General features: G+C 37.5%; 1 protein-coding gene and 1 pseudogene across 2 annotated transcripts in view; one reads left to right on the top strand and one right to left on the bottom strand.

Annotated features, from left to right (window-relative positions):
- The first annotated feature begins 729 nt into the window (after positions 1–729).
- On the top strand, positions 730–1,330 carry LOC123454662 (annotated as a pseudogene).
- Positions 1,331–6,621: 5,291 nt separating this feature from the next.
- Ccdc112 (coiled-coil domain containing 112) overlaps positions 6,622–19,807 on the bottom strand; it is a 32,622-nt gene continuing 19,436 nt past the window's right edge. The window contains exons 3-10 of one of the 2 annotated variants that reach the window (XM_045133833.1): positions 19,341–19,462; positions 17,437–17,526; positions 15,279–15,354; positions 14,292–14,691; positions 10,747–11,157; positions 9,943–10,038; positions 7,749–7,867; positions 6,622–7,396 (exon numbers count right to left, since the gene is read on the bottom strand). In XM_045133833.1, the coding sequence (XP_044989768.1) occupies positions 7,366–7,396; positions 7,749–7,867; positions 9,943–10,038; positions 10,747–11,157; positions 14,292–14,691; positions 15,279–15,354; positions 17,437–17,526; positions 19,341–19,462 (1,345 nt within the window). In that variant the 3' untranslated portion in view covers positions 6,622–7,365. The remainder of the gene's footprint in view (positions 7,397–7,748; positions 7,868–9,942; positions 10,039–10,746; positions 11,158–14,291; positions 14,692–15,278; positions 15,355–17,436; positions 17,527–19,340; positions 19,463–19,807) is intronic. The other variant, XM_045133834.1, reaches the window with a different exon arrangement.

Raw genomic sequence — 19,807 nt, 5'->3', positions numbered from 1 at the left:
GAATCACTATAAATTTGCAAAGACACATTTTGAGAGGATCACAATTTTAAGCTAAAGGATAGGGAAACTAAACCTACAGATTAAAACTGTAGAGATAAGTTCTAAATAATTAACACTACAAAAGTGCAGAAATGTTTCTGATGTTTATAATATTATGAACCACTTAATGTACAGATGATCCTCAATTTATGATGATTTCAGTAGACAACATGAATTTTCATCTTTCTCCATGCTAGTGATATGCAGTAGGATACTCTCTCTAGATGGTGGGCTTGGGGCCTGAAGTCAGCCAGGACCCCTTACATGTGACTATAGTTTTGCCAACCTATGTTTGGTAGGTGTTAATTTTACTAAATGCTTCTTTAAATATTTTTAACTCAACTATGGGGTTTGAGAAGACATGACTCCATTCCTAGGTGTAGGAGCCTCTGCATACATACAATATACACGTCTTACAGACATAGCTTACAAGTTCATGTGTGTGATGATGCTTGCATCATTTTCTTTTAAAAATTCATGTTGTTGGAATCATTTTGGAACAACAAGGAAAGCTCAACCTATTATCCATTACTTGAACACACACAAAAAAAAGAAATAATAGACTTCTAGTTATTTTTAAAGTGCAATTTAAGGAGTTTGATTTGCCATTTTTGCAGCATATTCTCATCCTTCCAAGCATGTATGCAAGTTGTGATACTGAGCCTATCCCAGGAAGCCAAACCCTTTAACATGTACACCGTGAGAATGAGTTGGACTAATTGTACTATATTAGAATTGTTTGCAGATATTGCTCCTAAGACTGAAAGAAATTCTCATGCATTGTGTACAGGGCAGAAAAGACATTGGATACACAACTGAGAAACTCCATTTTAACAGATATCTTTTCCTCGGAACTAAGAAATTTTATAATTTAAAGTTCAGACTTTTCAAATCAGAATGGGACACGTGAAAAAGGTATCTGTTGAGAAATCCGATGATGAAAATTTCTGAGATATAAGCATGATCAGATGGGTTTGCTAAGCACGGTAAATGCAGGCCAATGCAAATGGTTACCAATTCTTTATCACAACAGTTTGAACCCATTTGGATAGGAAATATGGTGTTTGATCAATTAATTAAAGAAATAGATGTGGCAAAGATACGTGAAAATGTGTAAGTGAATGGTGAAAAACCTACCAAATTGTGAGTTAATGCAGAATGTAAAGAGTTGAAAGGGGGTAATTGGAGAGTGGTTCCAAAAGATGGCTTTGGTGATGGTCTAGATTTCCCTCAGGGTGCAGATAGGGTATTTAAAAATGTAGGTAAAACTTTATTAATAACTGAGACTTAAAATATTGGACCTTTGGGCTGAAGAAATGGCTTAGCGCTTAAGACACTTACCTGTAAAGCCAAAGAACTCAGGTTTGAGTCCCCAGGACCCATGTAAAGCCAGATGCACAAGGTGGCACATGAGTCTGGAGTTTGTTTGCAGTGGCTAGAGGCCCATTCTCTCCCCACCCCCTTCCTCTTTCTCACAGATAAATACATAAGTAAGTAAGTAAAATATTGGGCTTTTTTCAAATTCCAGAGCTGAGAGATGATTTCTAAAGATTTTCAAAGGTTTTTAAGTTATAGTGAATAGTTCAGAGACTGTTACTGAGAAAGCAGATATACCAGACTGGGACCTATAAATTCACGATATATTCTGAATATTGGTACTTGTAACTAACAATATCAAATGTGCAGGAGACAATCGACAGTTGTTCGAAGGCTCTCAAAGAGGAGCCCTCGAATACCAAAGCACTGTACTGAGGAGCTCAAGGATGGTAAGGATTAGAAGAGTAAGATGAAGCATTGGCTGATCTCAAGAAGCTGAGGTAACAGCCCCAGAAAACAAAGTGCCAAAAAATACAGTGTGGAATTGCTAAAAGCCAAACAATCAAAGCACAGAATGAGGAACAGGAGGCACTGCATGCAAACATGTCTGCCTAGCAAGAATTAAACTTTACCTAAAGGTAATTAATTAGACAATGTAAGAGTCTACATATAATTCCTAATGTATTTCCTTTAATGCTTCATTATTTTATAGTTTAAAATACTGATATAGCTTCCTGCTTAGTAAAGTTATAAAATGGTAATATATTTAAACAGTGCTGTTCTCATTTTCTCAAAAAATCTGTATATTGTTAGCTTCTTTCAGTCCTTAACTGATCTATAGTAGGTGTAGGTGCTCTATACTTACTGATAACATATCTCCCAGGTTTTTGGGTTTTTTTTTAAATTTTTTTTGGTTTATTTTTATTTATTTATTTAAAAGTGACAGAGAGAGAAAGAGGCAAATAGAGAGAGAGAGAGAATGGGTGCGCCAGGGCTTCCAGCCTCTGCAAACGAACTCCAGACGCATGCGCCCCCTTGTGCTTCTGGCTAACGTGGGTCCTGGGGAATCGAGCCTCAAACCGGAGTCCTTAGGCTTCACAGGCAAGTGCTTAACCACTAAGCCATCTCTCCAGCCCGGCTTTTGTTTTTCTTTTAAGCAAGCCAATCAGTAAAATGTTTAGGCTTTGTGGATCATACAGTCTGCCACAGATACTCAGGCCTGCAGTTGTAACTCAATGATAACTCAAAATAGCCATAGACAATGTCTAACCAAGAGTCATGGCTGTTTCAATAAAACTTGATTCACAAGATGAGTTTTAAGTTGCCTTGTTCATACACTATTCTCCAAGAATCTATGAGACAGTCACAGGGAGGAAGATGAATCTAAGGATCAGGTCCAAACTAAGTTTTTAAAAGTCAACTGAGTTAACAGAAATTAGGGTATACTTTTAATTTTTAGTTTTCATAGAAAAATAATTCTTTAAGGAACCATGAGAGAAGGGGAAGTTTTGAGAAAGGAGGGGAGAACAGTAGAATATATCTACATGAAAAGTGGAAAGGAGGCTAGTGAGGTGGAAGACCCTAAGAGGAAGGCAGGGAGCAAGCAGATAGAGAAGAGGGGGAACAGGGTAAAGACAAATTATGGAGCTGGGCATGGTGATGCGCGCCTTTAATCCCAGCACTCAGGGGGCAGAGGTAGGAGGACCACAGGCCACCCTCAGATTACATAGTGAATTCCAGGTCAGCCTGGACTAGAGTGAGACCCTACCTCGAAAAACCAAAAAGAAAAAAAAAGAGAAAGATAAATTATGTTTGAAAATGCCATAATGAAACCTAACACTTTGTATGGTAAGTAAAAATAGAAAATTACAAAAAATGCATTTGCTTAAAAAAAGTGATCTGAGGGCTGATGTTACAATTTTTCAATAAACCAAGGCAACTTAAAACAAACAATATATCTTAAGCAAAGCAAAACCAACCAACCAAAAACAGTGCCATAAACAAATAGCTTGTAGGTCAGAGCTTTCTTTGGTATACTGCTAACAGTTTTTCCCCTCAGATACACCCACTCTAGTTTTCATTAGTACTACAAGATGTCTTATCTCCTTCCTCTCTTTTTCCTCTTCCTTTCTGAATGCACACACACACCTTCAACAAATGAATGTAATCAAAATGGAGTTGTATCATACTCATTAAATTTGCTGGAATCAACTACTAACACTCCACATATGGATAGAAAATTCTTATCAACATAGTCCTTAAATTAGGGAAGACAAATATTTCCTGATTCTCTTCTCAAGGAACAATTTGATCCAAAACTGGAAGAAGAAAAAAAATACTATGTAGAATTTGTTTGGAGACATACCACCTAGGTAAGGAAATATTGTGACCATGTATGATGTCTGGCTTGTTCATGAGAGAATATAATCCCATGTAAAATGTCACTCTATAGTATTAGCTAAGAAGCATCAATTGCTCAAGTCTTTGAGGTATATGACATACCAAACTGATAAAAAAATATTATTTTAGCTATTAAATGGTGTTTGGATTATATAAAAACAAAGGAAACATGCAATGTAATAATAAATGACTATGACATACTAGCATGCATTTTATACCTATTTTAAAATACGTATGAATATTTTTTTAAAAAACATATTGGACTTACAGGTGGTTTGTAACATTTCATCTGTGTTTATTTTTTAACTTCTTATGGTAGCTTTTGTACCAGTATAAGAAATGTTTGACATCATTTTTCTATATCTAACTAAAAATATTGTTTATCTTAAATCTTTTAATAAGTGCCATGTTCAAAAAGTCCTCATTTATTCCACATTCAGTTAGACTGATATTTTTCAGAGAAATTTTTACACTTATTTGCATTATTTGTGATGTGCGTGCATGTGTATGCATGTTCACATGTATGTGGGCATATGCATATGTAAGTGTGTGTAGAGGCCAGAAATTCAACACCCCTAACCATTAGAGAAATGCAAATTAAAACAACTATGAGATTCCACCTTACCCCAGTAAGGATAGCAAACATTTAAAAAAATCAAATAAAAACAAATGTTGGTGAGTATGTAGAGAAATAGGAACACTCATTCACTGTTGGTGGGAATGTAAGCTGGCACAGTCACTATGGAAATGAATATGGAGACTCCTGAAAAGGATGAATATAGAGTTACCAAAACAGACCCTGTAATTGTCTTACTGGACATTTACCCTAAAAGCTCCACATTTCAGTTCAGAGACATTTGCTCAACTATGTTTTATTAGCTGCTGAATTCATAATAGCTAAGAACTGGATTCAACCCAGGTGCCCATTATTGGATGAATGGGTAACCAAGATGTGGTATATCTACATGATGGAATTCTACTCAGCAGTAAGAAAAAAAAAATGATACAATGAAATTTGTAGAAAAATGGTTGAACTTGGAACAGATCATTCTAAGTGAACTCACACAAGCACAGAAAGACAATAATCGCATGGTCTCATTAACCAATGGCATCTTGAGGCTGGGACAATAGGGAAAGCAGGGCTTGGGGGAAGGAGAAGGCTGTGTGTGAGGGGGGGACACACAAAACAGAGCCCAAATTGAACTGGTAACATAGAATCCTATATCCCGGAAGTGAGACTAAAAGGTGGAAACTTAAAGAGGACCTTAGGGGAAGCACCTGAGGTGAAGGGCCCTGCAGAGGGTGAGACAAAGCCTAACCTTAAATTTCTCCTTCTCTTTTTCCTTTTCCCTTGGCACTGGCCTGTAATTCCCTGTACCAGGATGTGGTTTACATCCACAGTGAGCTGTTGATCAGAGAGACCTACTTGATCTTCCAAAACGAACAAGACAGACTTCTGTCAGAGCACTTGATTACCCACCAGAGGTTAATGGTAAGACCTCACTACTGAAGACACCATATACTTTTGACATGGACCATGGGGAGAACTGGTTGGAATTCAGAAGAGAGCTAGTCCCCAGAAAATTAGCCCATCTAGTGCTAGAAGGTGCTACATGAGCTACTGGGGGAAAGTGGCCAACATTTGTCAGAGCAACTCAAAGCCTAAATGACTCAAAAGCAAACAACCTGGCAGGGTACTCACAGAAGTGCAATACTGGCGCACAGCCTTGGTGGGTAACCAGCTGCTCTTGGATTGGCTAACAGATCTGCTCAGTGGAAAGGAAACCATATCTGGAACTGGGAAACAAGTCACAATCATATCCAGATAACAATTCTGCTTTCCACTGTCATGCTCCTACTAATCTTGGGCTATAAGAGGGTCTATGCCCTTTAAATTCTCTCTAAATTAATAATGGTCATCCCATTTAACTAGTGCTGACTCCACTCTCTGTTGGAGAATCTGCTTCTCTTTCTCAGATGGGAGTGGGACCTGAAGAGAGAAACAATCCAGCACATTCCACCCCAGCCCCAGCTGAAACCACAGAGGAATTGGGGAAATAAGCAAGAGTGCTGTTTTCTTGGTGAATTCGATATCAGCATGAGGGTGATGGAGAGAGACAATGAGGACACTCAACACCTACCAACATGCACCCAACATGGCTCAGGGAATTTTGTGGAAGAGAGGGCAGAAAGATTGTTAGAGTCACAAGTTGGGACATTTGGCACAGAGACATTGCCTCTTCCCCATGACTGCTAGCCCACAATGCACACCTATAATCCCCATGGGGTTGACCTGCATCCCTAGCAAGGAAGGCCACTTCAGAAAAGGGGCAGGGATTAGGGAAAGGATGGTACCAACATGTGTTGTTTACATAACTAAATATGCCCATATCTAATCAAAATAAATTATAGATAGATAGATAGATATAGATATCTATATATCTCCACTTGAAAAAATGGGCATTTCCAAATAAGGATCATTTTGGTAAATTTTCTCATTTACATAAGTATAGAATCAGAATTTACTTCCAAAAACTTAGGCCCTACATACTTTAAATATTAACTGTTACATAAGGAAAGATTTACAGAGTACTCATCCTAGCAATTTTTTGAGTCATTTAGCCTATAGGGATTAATTATAATTAAAGATATTTTAAGATCAAATTTTGAGAAATAAATTTCCTATATTTTTATGTACATGGTACCTTCCATATAAGATGAGAACCAATTAACGTTAGGACCCAAGATTTTATATGAAAAGCTGAATTAGTTTGTGTTTTCATGTGTAAAAAAACCTTTCACTTTTCATGTCAAATGTTTGTCAAGAAATTCATCAAGAAAAAAATGTACTCTAAATCTAGCCTGTTTCAGAACGAAGAATTTTCCCATTTTGAAATAAATTGAAGCAGACAAGAAAAGTCCACCAGCCAGTAAGAAGTAAAAGACACAAAGATTTTATAAATCTGTGATGCATAGAAAGGCTGAGAGGAAATTTAGAACAGCTGAAGGCAACCAAAAAGATGTAACATAATTAATACAGTATATGAGGTGAAAGGTATTTCTAAAATATTCTCTATATAAAACAAAGCATGCTTTAAACAGATAAAAATATTTATTGCACAAAAATTCAATAACAACAACTACCAGTTTGTTAAACTTAGAAAAAGTACTACGATATCACATAACACTTTAAAAAACACAACTCACTTTTTTTTTTTACTCAAGCTTATGTCCAAGTTATAAAAAGTTACAAAATTTTGGCTTAAAAAAGTCTGATTGTCTTAAGTTATCTTGGTATGCTTTGACAAAAACAAAATGTCTTTGAAATGTTTAGAGTATTTAAATGGAGTAATGTTTTAACATATACTTATTTAAATACCTTTTATACCAATACTATGCAACACAGACCTTAAACACCCTCTTAGTATAAACGAGAAATCCAGACAATGCCACAGACACTTCAGACCTCTTGATCCACATACAGCACATTGACCAACCTGACTAAGCTAGTGCTATTTACAGAACACGGGTAATCACTCTCTCCAGCTAGAACAGTGCTCTGAACATGCTCATCAAATGAACAGCTTTTCCACTGTCTCATATTCTTCCCTACATTCCTTGTCTCCAGCTTGGAATAGCCCTAAAGAGAAAAAGAGAAAAGCAATTATGAATATGTAGGAAAATTAAAACAATCTATCTGATTAAACAACTTTAAAAATATTCAAATTTCCCTTATCTGCTATTGTAAACCACAAATGGAAATGGCATAAAATGTGTCTGGGCTTGGTGGTGCACACCTTTAGTCCCAGCATTTGGGAGGCAGAAGTGACAGCGTCATTGTGAGTTTGAGACCAGCCCGGGAAACAGAGTGAGTTCTAGGTCAGCTTGGACTACAGTAATAACCAACCTCAAAAAAACAAACAAACAAAAGTGGCATAAGATATTGAACATACAGTTATCAACTTTCTATAAATGAATCACCTTCTTTTTACCTGTGTGGGATATGAAGAAGTGGCCCAGAGCCTGTTGGTCCTATCTTTTTGGTTCGTTCTTCCCAACCTTTGGTAGGTTTATAAAGCCTAGTGGGATCTCTACTAACATTATTTTCAACCTATAATCAGGAATAAAACAGTGCCAGTTAATTTACATAATAAGTGAATAAAAGTCCTTAGTAACAGAAAGCAGTTTAAAAAGTTTTAAAAATATACTTGACATCAGCAAAATATTAACTGCATCTTTTTTACAACAAATTCCTAGTTGTACTTAAATAGCTAAAAAATACCAATGATATTAAACTATTCATAAACTACTAAGCAATTTTCTTCTGGCTTTACTGAGAAATGTAATGTAAGGGTAACAATGATATAGCCAATAAAAACCCAAGGATAAACAACAGTGGTGAGGCATTTACCTATTCTATGAGGACACCATTTTCATTGTTGTTTTTGAGGCAGGGTCTCACTCTAGCCCAGGATGACCTGGTACTCACTCTGTAGTCCCAGACTGGCCTCAAACTCACAGTGATCCTCCTACCTCTGTCCCTCGAGTGTTGAGATTAAACACATGCACCATCACATCTAGCCGAGGACACCATCTTTTAAATTATTTTATTAATTTATTTTGAGAGAGAGAATGGGCACAGCAGGACTTCAGGCCACTGCAAATGAACTCCAGATAAATGGGCCACCTTGTGCATCGCAGGTATGCACCGAGGATCTCCAGCCCTGAGACAACCATCTTTAATTTTGAGTATTATCAATAAGATGCTCACAGCTACCACAGAAACAAAACAGGCTCTGAAGTAATAGTAAGAAGAAAGAAAAGGAATTCAGGGTGAAAGAAAAGACTGCACATAAAAATGATAGGGGTTGGGCTGGAGAGATGGCTTAGCGGTTAAGCGCTTGCCTGTGAAGCCTAAGGACCCTGGTTCAAGGCTCAATTTCCCAGGACCCACGTTAGCCAGATGCACAAGGGGGCGCACGCGTCTGGAGTTCATTTACAGTGGCTAGAAGCCCTGGCACGCCCACTCTCTCCTCTCTCTCTCTGTCTCTCTCTCTCTCCCTCTTTCTGTCTGTCACTCTCAAATAAATAAATAAAAACAAAAAAAATAAAAAAAAAATGATAGGGGTTGAAGAGATGGCTTGGTGGTTGAAAGTGCTTGCCTGCAAAGTCAAAGGACCCAGTTCACTTCCCCAGTACCCATATAAAGCCAGATGCACAAGGTGGTGCATGTGTCTGGAGTTCGTTTGTAGTGGCTAAAGGCCCTAATGTGGCCATTTCTCTTTCTTTCTCTGAAATAAAAAAAAATATATATTTTTAAGGATAGGACTAGAAAGATGGCTTTGCAGTTAAGAAGACTTGATTGCAAAGCCTGTAGGCCCAGGTTCAATTCCCTCGTACCCACATAAAGCCAGATGCACAAAGTAGCACATGCATCTGGAATTTATTTGCAGTGGCCAGAGGCCCTGGTGTGTCTATATACATACACACTATAAAACTTTAAAAAAAAACCTAAAAAACATAAATTCAAATAAAAGTATGAAATTTAAAGTAAATATAATAATGAGATATAAGGAAAATATATTTTATGCCAATCTCCTTAAATTCCAGGAATTTGGATAATTAGTAGCAGGGAGATAGGCATAGAGTTAGGTCAAAGTGAGAAATTCAGACATGCCACCACACAGTAACATCACACACGGAACATTTCAGAAAGACAGAAGAAAGGATTTTGGGTGTCTCTGCAATTCAGAAAAGATAAATATTTGAGGAAATGCTATGTGTAATCTGATTCAAACATCACACAACATATGCATGCAGTCAATGAATATCACATGGCACCCCATTAATGTGTATACTTTTTATTTTTCTAAATAGCAGTTGAGAAAATAAATTTTAAAAATAAGGATAAATTAAAGCAGGACCTGGGGCTGGAGAGATTCCTTAGTGGTTAAGGCACTTGCCTGCAAAGCTTAAGGACCTAGGTTTGTCTCCCCAGAAACCACATATGCCAGGAAAAAGTGGCTAGAGGCCCTGGCATGCCCATTCATTCTCTCTCTCAAATAAATAAACACATAAATATTTTAAAAAGTGGGCATGGTGGCACATGCCTAGTAAGTTCAAAATTAGCTTGTGCTACACAGCAAAATGTCGTCTCAACAACAAACCAGCCACAGCACAGTGCACCTTTTCTTTGAATTTTGCGAGTCGTCTTTGCTTCTCTGCCTTTTCCTCTTCTTTTGCCTGTCTGTCTAGAATTTTCAATTCAAGTTTATGCAAATCCTAAGAAAACAGACAACAGAAATGATTTAAGAAAACAGATGAGATACTGAAGTGTTGATAGTTTCCCCGCAAACCACACTGCTGGCGCTCTTCCCAAGCCCCTAGCTACGCTGTCCCTGCTAAGGGACAAGCTTTTCCTTCCCTTCCCCTTCTTCAAGTCTCACTCGAGCACCATCATCTCTTCATTTTATTTATTACTCATGTCCAAGGAAAGAGTGAGAGAGACAGAGAGCGGGGGTGAGAGAATGGGCACACCAGGGCTTCTAGCCACTGCAAATAAACTCCAAAGGCATGCGCCACTTTGTGCATCTGGTTTTATGTGGGTACTGGGGAATTGAACCAAGGTCATTAGGTTTTCTAGGTCAGCGCCTTAAATTCTGAGCCATATTTCCAGCCCACATCACCTTCTCTTGAACACACAGCTCTGGTAAGAATCCCTCCCTTTATATCTACCTCCTAAAGTACCCTGTCCACCTCAATCACTACCCTATTTATGGCTCTATACTGAAATCTCCTTCTTACACACACCTTTCTCACTGGATAGGACTTATCAGAAGTCAGAGCATAAAGCTTTCTTACTTTGGCATTGTGATGCCATGCACAGGCCTCATGTATACAATAAACTCAATGATTTCTGTTGAAATGAATCTGAGAAGTAGTATCTTCAGAAATAATACTTAAAATCACTTAGAAAATCCATTTACTCACTCTTTCTTGAAACCTGGAAATTTCATTAGCAGCCGTCTTCCTTTTTTCTGCCCTTTCTGCCTTTTCCTTGATCTCCTTTTCAAGCCTCAGAAATTCTTCCTGTTCTCTCTTCTGTTGCGTGTAGCTTTCCAGGAGTAATTTAAGCTTAGACTGGCGCTGGCGTTCTTTCTGCTGCCTTTTCTCCTTCGCTTCCTCTTCTTTTAACTGGGATGCAAATTTCATTGACATTTCTATACTTTTCTGTTTTTTCCAAGCTTCAACTGCCAATTTCTGTTTCTTTCTTTGTTCCTCTTTTTGCTTTTGATTATCTGGTTTGTTATGAAAAAGCATAGATGTATGGTCTGCCTTTTCTTTCAACTTGAAAATTTCCTCCTTCTTTTGCTGCTTTTTAGTTTTCCAATTCTGAATGGACTAAAATTATTAAAAATATATTTTAAATAGCTTGCAGTATTTAAAATACAACTTAAAGGCTGGGGAGATGGCCCAGCAATTAAAGGTACTTGCTTCCAAAGCCAACCAGCCCAGGTTTGAATCCCCAGTACCCACATAATTTGTCACATGCAGTGGCAAGAGACCCTACCATATATGCACACATGCACATGGCATGTGCTCTCTCAAATAAATATTAAAATAAAACAGCTTCATTTCCGTCTTTCTAAAAAGATCATGATTGGTAGGGTATGGATGCCTAGGATTTTGGGTTTCATTTTGAACCAATACTTTTTTAAAAAAACTTACATTTAAACAAGTTACTGCATCTTCTAAAACTCTTCATGCGTATGCTCCTCCAGCTTTGTTGGCAGGGGTAACCTCGCTCTCCTGCCATTCACTCCATTTCTACATTAGCTTCTGGGGCTTAGACTACTTCCAAGTGATTCTTCTTGTGTCCGGTATCAGAGGAGGAAGTAAAAAAACTTATAGTGGGTCTGGAGAGATGGCTTAGCAGTTAAGCGCTTGCCTGTGAAGCCTAAGGACTCTGGTTCGAGGCTCGATTCCCCAGGACCCACGTTAGCCAGATGCACAAGGGGGTGCACCCATTCTCTCTGTCTTTCTCTCTCTCTCTCTGCCTCTTTCTCTCTGTGTCTGTTGCTCTCAAATAAATAAATAAATAAATAAAAATAAACAACAAAAAAAACTTAATAGTGCAGAGCATGAGCCTTGAGGCCAGATTATGATTATTTGAAACCAAATTTTGATTTTGTCATTAGGTATCACCTGTTCTCTTCTTGCTCATCTATAAAGTGGCAGAGAGTAAATTTTACACAGGTTTGTTATAAAAGTTAAATGAGTTAGTGCCTGGTACACAGTGTTTTATAACTGTGCAAAAAATAAAGAATAGAGCTATATATAAGGATATGTGAAGATAATTTAAAATTCTAGCAACCTTCTCTATGCCACATAGAATGCATCTCTGCATTACTTTTTCTCCCATCAGTAAACTATTTCTCCAACTTTATTTACAGTGTATCACTCATTCACTCAATACAACCAGTGGAATGGATATTATATACAAAGCAATACAATAGAATTCATACATAATTAAACCATTCCAAATGTCATATAGATAATGTTACTGCAAGTGCCAGTCCTCAAAAATATTAGGAATTCATGCCAGAATGTGCATCAATGTGCTTCTTTCTTCAGTGAACACTAAATGGTGTTTACTGGGTGGCTGATTTTCAAGCAACTTTATCTCACTGTAAAGGAATACTGGTTTGCCAGCCAGTATCAGTCCATGGACCAACTTTGAGCAGCATAGCATTAGGTGGGCTATGACATGGGCATGCATAGCACATCACGGGAAATACAAAGGACATGTTACTGAAAGCCTGAGGGAGACCACTCATGCTTAGACGGGCAAGAAGGTAGCATCTGATTGGGATAGAGTTTGAAAAGCAGGCAACGGAGGAGGAAAGCAAGAGCAGAGGTATACCCCATGGGAAGAAGAGTTAGAAAGGTCACAGCATGTCTGAAAACAACACATTACCATCATTTACGCAAAAGACAGGCTATAGTAAAGGAACTGGGAAAGAGAAATGGCAAATTCCCTGTTCAACATCTTGAGCTCAGTAGATACAAACTGAACTCTAGTATCTTTCCCACAGTTCCCTATCTTCCTTGAATATGTCCTCCTTCAGTACATGGCACCTCCCCTTTCATACCATTCCACCAGCCTGACAGCCAATCAATTCTCAAACATCAGGAAACAGACTAGTTAGAAGTAATAGTAAACCTGGAACTGGGGTGGTTTATAAGGAACACTATCCCTTTTTCTAGAAAGAGGGGCCCCAAATGCTTGCTCATAGCAAATAACACAGAGAAGTTTGTAAAGCACAGACTGTAGAATCTATCCCTGAGTTCTGCTTAGGTCTGAGGCTCAGTATGTGATAACTGATATCTTGGTAACTTCTTACACATTTCCAAGTGGTGATAATTTTGTTGGCATAGGTAACCCTTTAAACATTACATATTTTCAGTATTGTTGAAGAAAAGCCACATGATTCTTAATGGCTTGTGACTAAGTCTTTAAAAATGACATATTTGAAAATATTTCTTAAGACTCACCAAATCAATCTCCCAATTTCAGCTTATTTCAGATCGGATTTAAAAAAAAAAAGCCACAACTACTTTCTCTACAACTTTAACTATGCATGGATATTTTCTTTAACACTCCTTAGGTATATCATCCGTCAAACAGACAAGTGCTTCTTGTTAAACCAAGCATGTAAAGTCCATCATAATCTAACAAAAGCAAAACAAACAAAAAATATACACAACAAAACACCTCAAAATTTTAGCTAATCCCTTCTACCTAAACCATGGTTCTCCAAGGGAAATTTGGTAATGTCTCGAAACATTTTTGCTGATCACAGTGAAGGAGTGTTGCAGCGTGCAGTGCCTGGAGGCCACGGGAGATGTTCACCACGTGTCATGCACAGGACAACCCACTACAACAGCGACATTCAGTATGAAATGGCAACAAGGCCAGCGTTGAGAGACATCCTGACCTAATCAATGCCAGGCTAACATTTTTGCAAAAATGGACCTTTTGGGATATTTGCAATATTGAGAGTTAACTTTTTTCTCTCGGATAGCTAGGTAGCTAAAACTTGAATTTCTTAAAGCAATGAGGCTAAAGTTCAAAAATATCAAAGAAACTTTTAATAGTCCAAAGTGGTGTTTTTTTTTCCCCTACTGCCTCTTGATTTCCTAGAGAAAATAGGAGCTTTGCTGGTAAAGTCTTGAGTGGCTCCAAATTACCAGTTCTAGAAAGCTGACACGGGAGGTTTTGCTCCGAGTCGGGATTGTTACGGTCCATTGTATAATTTCTTATGGTAGCAATATATGACCTTTAGGAAATCTAATTGTAGTTCTACTATTTGGGTAAAATTACATAACTTTTCAGTGCCTCAGTTTCTTCTTGGAATGGGTGACTGAACTTTATGAAACTGTTGCAAAGTTAAGAGCACTGTTAACAAGTTTAACCTAGTGCCTGGAACACAGACACATACGATAAACAATCAATACATGATGATTATTATTACCTCTTTTTTCCTTTCTTCTAGGGCCAGAAACTTCTGATACCATTGTTCATGTTGGCGAACTTCATCCTGGGTTCTTCCTGGGAGGTGCTGCAGTACTTCTCCCAGAAATGCGGGCTTCCCTTTATATTTGTTTCTCACCTTCACAAAGTTCTGGTGATCAAAATCGTCCCACCCACCCTGTCGCCCTCCTGTTTGCTGAAGGAACTTTTCAAAGTCTACCACTTCTTCTGGAAGGGCGCTCCACGTCACTTTATCTATGGGAACCTGGCTAACTTTGCTTGAGATTGCCTTGAATGCTTTCTCTGTTTCTGAATTACCCAGAGCCCATGTGTCGATTTTTCTTGATATGGTACTCAACTCATTACTAGTTGTTTTCTCTTCTTTTATAAGCTCTTCATATCTAAAATTAATAAAAATGAAGTTTAAATAAGAATATACTAACCAATTCCCATTAGCCCTTCTCTTTCCCGTAAATTTGCCCCTGACTCCTCACGTCATCTCTTTCATTTCTAACATCTATAAATCTAAATCTTATTTTTTTATTACTTATTTATTTGAGAGTGACAGAGAGAGAGAGAGAGAGAGAGAGAATGGGCGCGCCAGGGCCTCCAGCCACTGCAAACGAAGTCCAGATGCATGCACCACCTTATGCATCTGGCTTACATGGGTCCTGGGGAATTGAGCCTTGATCCAGGGTCCTTAGGCTTCACAGGCAAGCACTTAACCACTAAGCCATCTCTCCAGCCCCTATAAATCTAAATTTTAAAAGGTATTTGTCTCCTCAAAAAAATCCAATCTTTCAAATTCTTCCTTGCAATTTTCTAGTTTCCAAATATGAATGAAAATTCACTTCAAACATTAAAACCCATCTAAACTCAAGAAAACAATATTATTTGCTTCTGTATAAAACTCTTAGTATACTTATTGCAACATGTGCTACTGGAAAATAAAGGTAAGACTTTATATTAAAATGAGTTTAAAACATACATCAGCCTCTGCTCTTCTTTAAAAGTGTTAATTGCATTTTCAATTTCTTCCATCATTTCTCTGAGCTTTTCAACAACTGTAAAGAAAAACCCATGCTAAAATTATTTTGCATCAAATTTCAGAATAGCTGAGTTAAAAAATTAAGGAAAAAAACATGGAAAGTGTTTTCCTAATCGAAAAACATTTCTCAGACTAAGGAATTAAGAAAATTGTGCTCAAAAGTAAAATTTTATGATTTCATTTTTTCTGATTACAGATTTTTCCTATGCACCCATATCATTGTATTATTTTATTTACAAATTCATATTATACATACTATTATTTGACTTAAATTCTTTTTTTAAAAGTACATTAAAAAATATTGTGGTTAATTTTTCATATGTTTTACATATCTCACTTTTTCTATGGATACATGTGGTATTGTACTGTTCACAATGATCCTAATTCATTTAATGAATTCTACTGATGAATCATCTTCATATACACACAATGACATAGTAAAAATCCTTGCATTTAGCTGGGCATGGTGGCACACGTCTTTAATCCCAGCACTCGGAAGGCAGAGGTAGGAGGATCACCGTTAGCTGAGTTCAAGGCCACCCTGAGACTCCATAGTGAATTCCAGGTCAGCCTGGGATAGAGTGAGACCCTACCTTGAAAAAAAAAAAAAAATCCTTGCATTTATATTTTAGTGTACTCAAGTAAATATTTTAGGAAATAGCTAATACAACTTGAAATGGTAAGAATAGTATATTGACTGTACAGCTTTCTACAATATTGTTCTGGTAGAGGTTCTATCAACTTATAGTTCTCACAATGTCCCTTCTATGTACTTTAAACCAATTCCAAAATGAGGCAGTAGTTGTTATCAATTTGACCTTTTTGTGATCATTAATAAGCTTAAGCATTTTTTTAAATATTTTTTATTCATTTATTTGAGAGAGTGAGGCAGATAGAGAGAATGGGTATGCCAGGGCCTCTAGCCACTGCAAATGACCTCCAGATGCATGCACCACCTTGTGCATCTGGCTTATGTGGGTACTGGGGAATTGAACCTGGGTCCTTTGGCTTAGCAGGCAAGAGCCTTAATGGTTAAGCCATCTCTCCAGCCCAGCTTAAGCATTTTTTATGTGTTTTGTATTTCTTTTGATATATTGTGTACCCTACAACCTTTGCCCATTTTTCTGTTAAGATTGTTTATTTGGTTACTCTAATTTATAGGCATTCTCCCCATAAATTATGGACATTCAAATTTTAATTATGTATAGTCAATCCTTTTCTAATTTGCTTTTCAACATCATTTAGGGGTTTACATTTTTTTGAGTAGTCAGCTAGGTTCACTTTTTTCTTCCGTTGTCTGATCTTACATTATAAAGTTGTTGCAGGTTCTCGCCTAGGATTTTATGGCTTTGTTTAACTTCCTGAGTACTGATCATAAGGTTCCTATGTGCAGCCACAGCGCATGCGTGCTCCATGTACTGGCTACGTGTTCCCTGCGCTGCCTCCCCTGACCCCGAGTCCCGGGAGCAGGCCCTGGGATCACTCGCCACTGCACAGCTGAAGACACAAGAGCTCAGAAAGATCAAGCAGTTTGTCTAAAATCTTACACCAAACCAAAGATCAAAGTTTTGACCCATGACCCGGCTGAGTCCTCACATCCTGACCACTGGACTTGTGCTCTGAACCTTCAGGAATGAATGTTCGTGTAAGCAAGGATGTGGAGATAGCTTTTTGTTCTTTTCCCCCCAAAACTAACATTTGTCCCAGTACAATGCAACCTTTCTTTATGTAACTTGAAATTTGAAAGGTAATTTTTTTTTTTGAAAAGTACTGATTTAGCAGTCAAGAAATCAGTCTCATGTGTCCTTAAGTAGTGGAAACTTTCCATACCACAGATTTTTTATTTTATGATTAATATCTATTCTGCCTGCCTTATGGTTTTTAAGAATTTGATGACAGGTTAAAGGTTTTTTTTTTTTAAAAGAAGCCTTTACATAAATACCACGTATTACACTTCCCCAATATACCTTATTAATTCTTTAATTAATACGGTAATGTCCAGCCTCACTAATGCCCAATAGAAAATAAAACATAATTCTTAGAAAATTTCTAACAGTAAACCACAGCATAAAAGAATCTAATATTGATATTTACTTACAATCAGGTGTAGGGTTCACATCTTGCAACTGATGCTGAAGTTTCTTTACATTGTTATGTATTTTGGCCAACTGTTGTTGGATCTTTGCTCCTATAAGGCAGAAGTGCATACTTTAAAATAATTCCTTGGGTGCTGGAGAGATGGCTTAGCAGTTAAGTGCTTTCCTATGAAGCCTGAGGACCCCGGTTGGAGGCTCGATTTCCCAGGACCCACAGTAGCCAGATGCACAAGGGGGCGCACACGTCTAGAGTTTGTTTGCAGTGGCTGGAGACCCTGGTGCACCCATTCTCTCTTTCTATCTGCCTCTTTCTCTGTCTGTCACTCTCAAATAAATAAAATAAACAAAAAAATTAAAAAAAAAAAGAATTCCCTGACCATGTGGTCACCATTAGAATTCCACACACAAGACTGATCACAAACACTTAATAAAATACAGTCAAAAATAATTAAACAACAAAAGCTGGTCATTTATATCAAAATATTTTCACTTTTCCCCAACATTTGAAGAGACCTTTGGTTGGATTTTACTATAAACCCATGAAAAGAAAACGTCCCTTTTTTCTCTCTCTAGAGATTAAGTCATTGAACACTGTCTTAAATACATGATTAGTAACTGAAGCTTAACATGTTTTTTTCTTTAAGAACATTTTTCTTAATTAGTTTGTTATAATTAAACAAGCTAAAAGCAAAAGTAAAGTTGCCTTTAAAAAGGGAAAATCAGGGCTGGAGAGATGGCTTAGCGGTTAAGCGCTTGCCTGTGAAGCCTAAGGACCCGGGTTCGAGGCTCAGTTCCCCAGGTCCCACATTAGCCAGATGCACAAGGGGGCGCACACGTCTGGAGTTCATTTGCAGAGGCTGGAAGCCCTGGCGCGCCCATTCCCTCTCTCTCCCTCTATCTGTCTTTCTCTGTGTGTCTGTCGCTCTCAAATAAATAAATAAATAAATAATTTTTTTTAAAAAAGGGAAAATCAGGGCTGGAGAGATGGCTTAGCAGTTAAGGCACTTGCCTACAAAGCCTAAGGACTCATGTTCAAATCTCCAGGTCCCAAGTAGCCAGACGCACAGTGACACACATGCACCCCAAGAAGCACACATGCCTGGAGTTCCTTCGCAACAGGTCGAATGTCCTGGCAAACCCATTCTCTCTCTCTCTGCCTTTTTCTCAAAAATTAAATAATAATAATAATAAAAGGGGAAATCAGCTGGGTGTGCTGATACACATCTGTAATCCCAGCATTCAAGACATGGAGATGAAAGATCATCTTCTCAGTGTCTGTGAATGGACCACAGAAATTAACAATTATTAAGTCAACACTGTCTGGATTTCACTATGAATCAAAGAAAAGAGAAAATTTATATGTAGTATTTCTTTTAGGTCCTGTTGTCATTCCAACAGAAGACCAAGTCTTGCCAAATGACTGACATATTATATTCTGAAGAAAAATATGTACTAGCAATTTCTCTTAGTTGGTGATAAGGCAGTACCATAAACAGTGTGATAAGTTATGGCATGATGATCTCATGCCATGCAACTACGACGTATAGGTTCTGAAGCTGTCGCTGTTTCCTGAGTCCACAGCCCAGTCAACAATTCCAGAGTCAAGAGCTATGACCAGACAGCAGAGACCAAACTGGTTTTATCTTAGGAAATAGTAAAAAGCTTTGCTGATTTATCAGGAAAAATCAAAACTCTTATTAAAATGTAAGAGACAGACTTAGAAAATAATCCAGAATAACTAACCAGTGACCTGAAAGAATAATTGCATGTCTCCAAGACATAAACTTACCCCAGCTAAAATATCTTGACAGAAAATACAACACAGTCAAAGCACATGCAGAAGACAGGGCAGAACTGCAACCTTAGAGCATTCTGCAGTCTTTAACTCTCCACAAACTCAACTTACTTTCTGTTTTTCTGCTGTTTATCAATTTATTTTCCAATTCTTCCAGCAGACTATGCTCAACTCTCAAGTCACTTTTTTGGTTGTAGAAATGATTGTGTTTATCTTTTTCTAGGACAATAACCCTTTGGGAAAAGAAACAAATGGTATCAATGTAATTTAAATACATTTTTGTTTAAAATATGAAAACACTCATAATACTCTATAACTAGATCAATTTATTTAAAGAGTAAAAATACAACTACTTAGACTAGTAAGATTAAAGGAACAAATATTAGTTAAAATAGAGATCAACAGCAAATCCAACAATGATTAACTATAATTTGAACTGTTGTTTAGATTATAAAATGTTATTTCATGAAAATATGCAAGCCTTTGGCTACAGAATTCTAATTGTTAGTTTGAGCCCTTGAGTACAAAAAAAAAACCTTACTACCATGGAGGTTTTTTTTTTTTTTTTAATCAAGGAG

Source organism: Jaculus jaculus, chromosome 14, assembly GCF_020740685.1.
Source record: "Jaculus jaculus isolate mJacJac1 chromosome 14, mJacJac1.mat.Y.cur, whole genome shotgun sequence".
Lineage (NCBI taxonomy): Eukaryota > Metazoa > Chordata > Mammalia > Rodentia > Dipodidae > Jaculus > Jaculus jaculus.
This window is presented reverse-complemented; position numbering and strand designations above follow the sequence as displayed.